Below are 8,634 nucleotides of genomic sequence, written 5' to 3'. Positions count from 1 at the left end.
TCGTCCTCCTCTTCATCAGCAGCTGCACCGTGCGAGGGGAAAGATGCACACCACATCGAGGCAGGGTCGTTTTAGAAAATAATTTATTGATCTTTATTTACAAGGAGAAAAAAAAATCAAATAGAAAACCGATACATGAGTAGAAAAGGCCATCACCGTACAAGGGAGAGAGGCGATCTGTACACTGCATTGAAGATGTGCTCCGCGTGTCGCTATGTTTGTCTTCAGAACACGGGGGAGCCGATACTGACATGATCGGAGGAAGTCCGTCCTAAACCAAACCCCCCCCCCCCCGGCCCCAAACCACTAACTCCCAGGGGGTGGTCTAAGACAGGGGAATAGTGATAGTGAAGATAGTACCACACTTCCAAATGTCAGACAGGAACACAGAAGACAAAATGGCTGCTTGTAAGCCAGCGCTCATGAGCCGGTCCTACAGGACAGGCTGAGGTGCACGGCTGCTCCTCCTCACCCAGCAGGGCGCTCCGCTGAAACCTCCGGTCCTTTCCGTATCACAAAGTGCTCCCGTCTGCCCAGACTCTCCCCTCTCTGACTAGACGACTAGAAAACCAGACCCGGTCGCTGGTCCGTGAGTCTTTGGTTATCTGGTTCTGTAGTTGTGCTGCTGTCTGCTGTGAGGCTCTGACTGGTCACTCCTGGCCCATGCATATGCTGAGAGAAACTCTGGACTGGCAGGACATGAGCAGTATTAAAGCTAGGTGATCCATCAATCAATCAAGCTGAATATCAGTTTGATTGATTGACGGTGTTTGGTCAGGGCCAAAAAGAGTATGTTTCTAACCTGACAATGTCATCTCGACAATGACTGCAAATCAGAGAAAGAGCAAAACAAGAACACAAACTTCACTCAGCTCTGAGTCCTGATTTACACTCAATACATTTTGGTCCAAAAACATGAAAAAGTGACAGCTTGATAAAACAACCAAATGAAGAATCAAGTCTGAGAAAAGTCCTTTCTTTTGTCCATTTAAAAACAAAGGCTAAAACCATAGAAAGAGAAAATACATGATAAAACTACATTTCAAAATTGCACAATTTAATACTGATGGACTTGAAGAGGGACCATGTTTGTAGTCCTCCTGTAGTGGAGACTAAGAATGGTGTCCACAGAACCACGGCGACATGGTAGCCGGGGAAACGGGAATCATAAACCATCCCTCGTGGTGTCGGGAGTCTGAATCCGTAGGCACGCGCCTATGTCATTGTTGTGTTTTATGCACCAATGTTTTGGTATCGTCTTGACAACCCTATTCATGTACTGCTGCTGAACACACACACACACACACACTGTGCTGAAATGGGACAGGGCTGTCAGAGCTGACAGCCTGGTGTGCTGGGTGGGGGGGGGGGTTAACTGGTCAAGGATGAAGGCTTTTCGAAAGAACACCAGGACATGACAAAGCTATCCCAAAATATCCTAAAACCGTTGTTCAATATGAGGTATGAAAATATATGAGACCACTTCCTTCTCTCTCGACCTCGCTCGCTCTCGCTCTCTCTCATGTATGGGTACGACTGTCCCATCCAGCTGTCTGTCTGTGGAAATCAGACAGCCAGACGTCTTACAAGTGGATAATACTGCCCTGAAGAACCACAGAAGAACTCAGACACGCACACGCAATCTCTGCATTCATTCACCACAAAATTGATCTTTAGTCAATATTCCTGTCAGTCAGCCAAACCCCAAAAGCCAATCGGAGGTGTCCTTGTCAATTCCCCCCTGTCTCTCCACCAGTGACCCCTGACCCCCCCCACCCCGGTCACAAAGGTCAGGACAGGGTGCAGTCATAGGCCCCCTCCTCGTTAACCTGCTCCACCTGCTCCTCCTGGGGCCTGTCCTCGGCTGGTCTGGGGAAGGCTCCGGGGGGGTCCATGGAGGGGAGGGCCATGCCCAGGCCGGAGGCCCCCCCCCGACTCAGGCTGTCCTCTGCCGCCCGGGGGGTCGGGGTCCCCCCTTCCGCCCCCAGCTTGGAGGGGTTGGCGGGCTGGAAGACCTCCGGCTGCACCTGCTCCACCACCACCTCCATCAGCTGCTGCAGCTGGGGCCGGATCAGGCTGAGGAAGGGCTTGTAGCCCAGGCTGCAGGGGGACCACAGGGGGAGGGAGGGGGGGGTCATGTTAAGTCAACACCTCCACACATGAATCTGGGACGATAACGAGGGGGAGATGGGAGAGAGACTGACCAGTCAGTGGAGGCCCAGGCGTCTACGGCCAGCAGACCACTGCGGACTCCCTGGACTGTCTCGGCAGGAACCTCAGGACTGTCCAGGAAGCCAATCACCTGCTTGATCACGCTGGCTTCGCGTAGGATCAGACCAATCACAACACACCACTCCAGACACCCCGCCTCCATGAAGACATGCAGGAGGTACCTGCCGGACAGGGACACAGGTGAGAACTTTCTCTCTCACACACACACACACACACACACACACACACACACACACACACCCACACACACCCACACACACCCACACACAACCACACACACTCAGTCCCGCCCCCAACCCTCACTGAGCACACACAGCTCTTACCTGAGCTGCACCTGGGACTTGTGAGGGCCCTTATTGGCCAGCTCCATGGAGATGTGTTCCAGCTCCGCCTGGCTGAGGCACAGGGACGTCAGGTTCTCGTCCACCATCGTCCAATCCCCATCCACCACTGAGCTGGTCTCTGTCAGGTCAGTAGCAGAGCCGATACTGCAATCCTCCGCTGGAGAGAGACAGAGAGAGAGAGAGAGAGAAAGAGAAAGAGAGAGAGAAAGATAGAAACAGAAGTGAGTGAGATTGAGAGGGCCGCTGACTGACTGGTTCGTGAGCATGTGTGCTGCCTGGTGTGCTGGCTGGTGTGCCTGCCTGTTGACAGGTGTCGAGGGCGAGGGGGGAACACGCTCACCTTTACCGACGAGCGGCGAGAGGAAGGCCTCGTGTGTCTGGGGGCTGTGGGAGGAGCTGGAGTCCGTCTCCTTGGGCTCCGCCCCCATGGCGTCCAGCCAGGCGTGGGGGCGCCGCGCCGACTGTGGGGGCGCCGTGTCCATGTCACTGTTCACCAGGCTGTCGGCCGACTGGGACTTGAGCAGGCGCGAGCTCAGGACTGGAGGGATCACACACACACACACACACACACACACACACACACAGACAGACAGACAGACCGTTTAGAGAGTCTGAGGATGACGCGTCTCCCTCTACCATCCCTCCTCCACCGCCTGTCCCCTCCTCACCCCCGCGGCAGCGTCCGTTCTTGAGCGGCGAGCTCAGAGAGCACGCCGGGATGACGGGGAACGGCCACAGGAAGTCCCTGTGCAGGCGCGTGAGGGCGGTGACAAAGTCGTCGACGCGGGCCACGCGCGTGCGCTCGCGGCACAGCCAGCCAATCAGCTCGAAGCCCAGCTGGGCGGAGAAGCAGCCCAGGTCTTTGAGGCGCACCTGCTCCAGCAGGTGGCGGGCGTGGCGCCACAACATCATGTCTATGTACATGTTCTCTGCGCTCTCCTCCTTGCTCCACCTATCAGCCCTGGAGGAAGGGGAGGAGGAGGAGGAGGGGGGGGAGGTGAGGTGGAGAAATGGGGGGAGAAGAGAGGAGAGGTGAGGAGGGGGATGTGGGGTGGCATTTTCTTACTCTAGGCCTTTATTTCAGTGCTCTACCACAACGATTGTGTGTGTGTGTCTCACCCCTTAGCGCAGGGCCCTGAGGGCATGCTGTAGGTCTTCTGCAGGCTGAACTTGGCCGCGGCGAGGCCGTCAGCTGACTGAGACAGACTGATGCTGCGGTTACGAAAGAACTCAAACCCTCCCGTCGAGCTGGGCTCCTGGAGACACACACACACACAAAGATGAGGGCCAAAGGCTACAGTCGATTCTATTACCGCGGTAACATTTCCTGTTGCACAACCACCGGCTGAGGTCCCATTGAACAAGAACGTCAGCGGAGGGCAAAAAGAAAATGACAAGCCACCCTACGCAGCCATGCTGACTTACCTGAGTGGTGGGCGTTGGGGGCGGGGTCTCCATCTCCCCCGAGCCAATGGCCTTGAGGAAGCGGATCATGTGACGGCAGAGGTCCCACTTGCCGTGCTCCAGCGCCGTGTTGAACAGCAGCGTGGCGTGCTGCCGGCTCACGGCAGGAACCTCCATGTTCTGCAGACACACCACAACGTTACGGCCCAGCAAGGCCCCCACAGCTACCCCCCACCGCCACAACACAGCTTGAGCCTGTACACAAATACACCTGTGTGTGTGTGTGTGTCCTGGGAAGGAACCAGGGGCAGGTGGACCCAGCCTTACGGGTCCCCAACACCCAGGTGAGAGACGGCGTCCGTGCCCACCTGCAGGATGATGAGGTAGGACGCGGCCGTGTCCAGGTCCTGTGCCATCAGACACTCCTCAAACAGGTCTTTGGGGTTGCCGACGGCGGCAAACAGGTAGTTCCAGAGCGCGTACTCGGTCTTGCGGGCGCAGTGCACGATGGTCTGGAGGAAGAGGGGGAACTCGGTGATGAACTTGGCCACGGTGGGCAGCAGCGGGTCGGGGATGGGCTCCCGCGACGTGGCCTCCTCCTCCAGCACCACGTGGACCATGAGCTCCATGACGTGGGGGAAGTAGGGCAGCGCGGCGCAGGACTGGGCCAGCAGCAGGGCCTGCTCGCCCAGGTTCCTCACCAGCAGCTGCCTCAGGATGTGGTGCAGGTAGATCTGGGAGGTGCGCTCCACCGTGCAGTAGGGGAACAGCGCCTCCGGGGGCGCTCTCCGCCCCTGCGCCCCGTCGTACGGCACCGTCTCGTTGCTGGCGCCGAGGACGAGCGCGTCCTCGAACAGCACGGCCAGCGGGTAGATGTTGATGTGGAACGGCAGCATGATGCGCCGCGACAGGAAGGAGTGCGGCTTGCGGTGGTCGCGGGGGAACAGCGGGAGCCACACCTTCATGCCCGCCTCGCCGCACGACAGCCACAGCGCCTCCAGCAGGTGGCGCTTCTTGCGGTTGCTGCGGCACGTGGTCCACACGTTCTCCACGCACTGGGCCAGGACCACCGGGGGGCAGAACGGGAGCTGGGCGGGGAGCAGACGACGGGGTCACGACCCACACAGGAAAGGGGACATGGATTCACCCCATCCCTCACCTCCCTCGCTCCGTCCATCGTTCCTCCCTCCCCTCCTTCCCTGGACTCACCAGCTTCTCGTGGTTGGGGGGGGTCTCCTTGTCTCGTACCTGGGGTCCAGAGCGGTCCCTCTGCAACATGATGAGCTGGCCAGCCAGGTTCAACATGATGCTCTCAGCCATGCCAGCCTGGGGGGGGGGGGGGGGGGGGGGGGGCACAGGGAGATCAGTACTGTGGGTGGGTGAGAGTGAGACAGAGAGAGACAGAGAGTGTGTGTGTGTGTGTGTGTACCTGCTGCGGGGCCTTGAGAGAGATGCCGGTCTCGGTGCGTACGGAGGTGAGGGTGACAGACACCACCAGGGCAGGGTGAGGGATGTAGCGCGTCATGGACACCTCCTGCAGGAGCTCCACACTGGCCCACAGGTTAGGACTGGACAGGGGGGGGTGAGAGAGGTTCATGTGTTTGTGTGCTCGTGTGTGTTCCTTGGCATGCGTGTGTGTGCGCTCGTGTGTGTGTGTTCCGCAGTGTGTGTGTGTGTGTGTGTGTGTCCTACCCGTCCTGTCTCCTCTCCAGCCTGTACAGGCAGATGCAGCAGTCGGCTCTGAAGAGGATCACCATGTCCCGGAACACGTTGAGCAGCAGAGAGTCACAGTGCAGCTTGGTGGTGGAGGCGAAGGCGTTGTCCAGGTTAGACGACCGCAGGTACAGTCTCAACTGGGGAAGGGGGGGGGGGGATCATCAATACACTGATACACAACTCTCTTCTTGTCAATTCATAAAGGCCAACAGCACATTTCTACTGAGCTTCCAGACTGAAAGGGAGAATCTCAGACATTCAGGAGAGCTGGATCTCTCAGGAGCGACTGGGACTAACCTCCTCCTGCCGGTCAATGAAGTTGTAACAGGCAACAACAAGGAAGTCGTTCCACCAGGACAACCCTCCAGTCACCGTCATGCTCTGCTCCTGTACACACACACACGCGCGCGGGTGAACCTTGGTACACCAATTAACACATACAGGTTAACCTTGGTCCACACGTACACTTCTTCTCCCAGTCTCTCTCCCTCCCTCCTTCCCTGAGAGGAGAGGCAGGTGGTACCTGAGTGATGTTTCCAAACAGCTTCCACTTCCTGGTGTGGAGGGAGTAATGTGCAAAGCCCCGCCTCCCTGCCACCGCCATGCACTGGCCCGCCGTGTCTATCGCTGCAAACTGGAGAGCCACAGAGGGTTAACACACACACACACACACAGGTTAGCAGCCTGTCGGGCAGACAGAGGACATGTTAACAGACAGGCAGGTCAAACAACAGTGACCTCACTCACCCGTATGGGCCAGTTGCTCTCTAGGTATGTGCTGTGGATCTGCAGGAGGACAACACACAGCGTTGGGTGGGTGCTTCACTCGCTTTGAGTGTGCATTTGTGTGTCTGTGTGTGTGTGGTGTGTGTGTGTGCGCGTGTGTGTGCTGGGCAGCGTTCTCACCTGGACCACATGCCAGTGCTTGTGTCCCAGTAAAGTGCTGAGTCCCTGAGAGAGCGATGAGGGGGCGGGGGTAGGCTGGTGGGGGGGGCTGCTGTCCGGCGGGGGCGGGGGGGTGTGGGGGTGCTCGGAGGCGCTGGCAGCCTGCGTGGGGTCACCGCAGGTCAGGAGGAGGCGGTCTTCTCCATGCAGCAGCACATGCTCCTGGTTGCTCTGGGTGCAATCGGGGACAGGAAGCAGAATAAGCGCCCGTATCAACTGTTTACACACTCGTCGAGTGTGTGTGCATAGCGGCAGCCCGCTTTTCTCCTTGTAGGCAGCCGTGTGTGTAAACATGTATGGGTGGTGTGTGTACACAGTATCCTGTTCCTGAGCTCGCTCTTGAGAGCGCCTGTGTGTGTGTGTGTGTGTGTGTCTCACCGTGCAGGGGTTAACAGTCAGGGCGCTCTTGATGAAGGGGAACTGCAGGATGCCTGCCTGCTGGGAGGGGGGCGGGGCCCCAGACATCTCCTCCCCCTCCTCCCCCTCCTCCCCAGGCCCCGCCCCCCTGGTAGGGATCACCCACAGGTGGTAGCCCTCCGCCCCCCAGCTCTGCAGAGAACCAACACCAGGCAGGGAGTCATGGTCACCAAACAAACACTAGGCTAGGCCAGCAGAGCACACACAGTGACGAGGGAATGTGTCAATCACTGAAGCGTGTCCTTAGCTGCAAGGGTGAGGGTGTGTGTGTGTGTGTGTGTGTGTATGCAGGTTCTCACCATAGAGCTGATCTTAATAGGGTCTTTCTTTGTTCCATCTGATTGATACCTGCAGATGATAGTGAGGATGGAGAGGGTGAGTGTCTGTCTGTGTGTGTGTGTGTGTCTGTGTCTGTGTGTCTCAGTGTGTGTGTGTGTGTGTGTGTGTGTGTGTGTCTCAGTGTGTGTGTCTCAGTGTGTGCGTATCTCAGTGTGTGTCTCAGTGTGTGTGTGTGTCTCAGTGTGTCTCTCAGTGTGTGTCTCAGCATGTGTGTGTGTGTGTCTCAGTGTGTCTCTCAGTGTGTGTCTCAGCGTGTGTGTGTGTGTGTCTCTCAGTGTGTGTCTCAGCGTGTGTGTGTGTGTGTCTCAGTGTGTCTCTCAGTGTGTGTCTCAGCGTGTGTGTGTGTGTCTCAGTGTGTCTCTCAGTGTGTGTGTCTCCTCACGTGAAGTCCTCCCCCAGCGTACAGATGAGGTGAGCTCCAAACACGCTCCACAGCGACAGGCCACCACACTCCCAGGTCACCATGACTACGCTGCAGTCAGGCGACCAGCGGATCAATTTGACCGCGCCAGTCTTGTTGTACGAGTCTAAACAAGTTAGAAAACGACAGTCATCAAATCAATAGCTCTTCATATAATAGGAATATAATGCACAATCAATGCACAAACGCCAACATATCTAGGGAGAGACTGGTTAAAGATCCAAAATATGACGTCGCAAAGCTTCACTGCAGTTATCTGAAATGTTATCTAAACATGTTTGCTCACTTCAAAAACATCTCCGTTAAGAGTTTGACTGAGCATCAGAACATATGAAAACTTAACGCAAAATCTCTGTTGATATCTTCAGTTATACCACCCTTAGCCACTGGGTGGCAGAAGTGTCCCACAGTCTGAGAGGAGCATCAGTCAAAGTGTTACACTGACTCACTGGAGGGACAGCTTCACCTGCTGTTGCTGTCTGTCCGCAATCTCTGTGATGTTTTTGTTCAAGAATGAAGTACATCTTAGATGTAGGCGGTGACCTACAGGGGGCAGTGTCTCCTACCTGGGTAGTGTTTGGCGGTGAGCTCCAGCTTGTGAGACAGTTGCATGGATCCTGTAGTGGTGTCAATCATGTACACTAACACTGACCCACTAACGAGAGAGAGAGAGAGAGAGAGAGAGAGAGAGAGAGAGAGAGAGAGAGAGAGAGAGAGAGAGAGAGAGAGAGAGAGGAGACAGGGAGAGAGAGAGAGAGAGAGAGAGAGAGAGAGAGAGAGGAGACAGGGAGAGAGAGAGAGAGAGAGAGAGAGAGA

The 8,634-nt window shown here is 56.6% G+C and overlaps 1 protein-coding gene across 2 annotated transcripts in view; it reads right to left on the bottom strand.

Moving 5' to 3' along the window:
• Window positions 1-66: 66 nt before the first annotated feature.
• Window positions 67-8,634, bottom strand: part of ric1 (RIC1 homolog, RAB6A GEF complex partner 1) — a 23,485-nt gene continuing 14,917 nt past the window's right edge. For both annotated transcript variants that reach the window (XM_084686608.1, XM_084686609.1), the window contains exons 8-26: window positions 8,385-8,473; window positions 7,780-7,924; window positions 7,358-7,406; window positions 7,020-7,190; window positions 6,603-6,812; window positions 6,444-6,482; window positions 6,220-6,330; window positions 5,994-6,083; window positions 5,673-5,833; window positions 5,410-5,548; window positions 5,190-5,306; window positions 4,349-5,068; window positions 4,002-4,160; window positions 3,696-3,832; window positions 3,245-3,537; window positions 2,917-3,114; window positions 2,556-2,733; window positions 2,205-2,393; window positions 67-2,100 (exon numbers count right to left, since the gene is read on the bottom strand). In XM_084686608.1, the coding sequence (XP_084542734.1) occupies window positions 1,791-2,100; window positions 2,205-2,393; window positions 2,556-2,733; window positions 2,917-3,114; window positions 3,245-3,537; window positions 3,696-3,832; window positions 4,002-4,160; window positions 4,349-5,068; window positions 5,190-5,306; window positions 5,410-5,548; window positions 5,673-5,833; window positions 5,994-6,083; window positions 6,220-6,330; window positions 6,444-6,482; window positions 6,603-6,812; window positions 7,020-7,190; window positions 7,358-7,406; window positions 7,780-7,924; window positions 8,385-8,473 (3,505 nt within the window). In that variant the 3' untranslated portion in view covers window positions 67-1,790. The remainder of the gene's footprint in view (window positions 2,101-2,204; window positions 2,394-2,555; window positions 2,734-2,916; window positions 3,115-3,244; window positions 3,538-3,695; window positions 3,833-4,001; window positions 4,161-4,348; window positions 5,069-5,189; window positions 5,307-5,409; window positions 5,549-5,672; window positions 5,834-5,993; window positions 6,084-6,219; window positions 6,331-6,443; window positions 6,483-6,602; window positions 6,813-7,019; window positions 7,191-7,357; window positions 7,407-7,779; window positions 7,925-8,384; window positions 8,474-8,634) is intronic.

Source organism: Hypomesus nipponensis, chromosome 22 (genome assembly GCF_054491055.1).
Source record: "Hypomesus nipponensis isolate SF chromosome 22, ASM5449105v1, whole genome shotgun sequence".
NCBI lineage: Eukaryota > Metazoa > Chordata > Actinopteri > Osmeriformes > Osmeridae > Hypomesus > Hypomesus nipponensis.
Note: the sequence above shows the minus strand (reverse complement) of the source record. Positions and strands in the feature narration are given on the sequence as shown.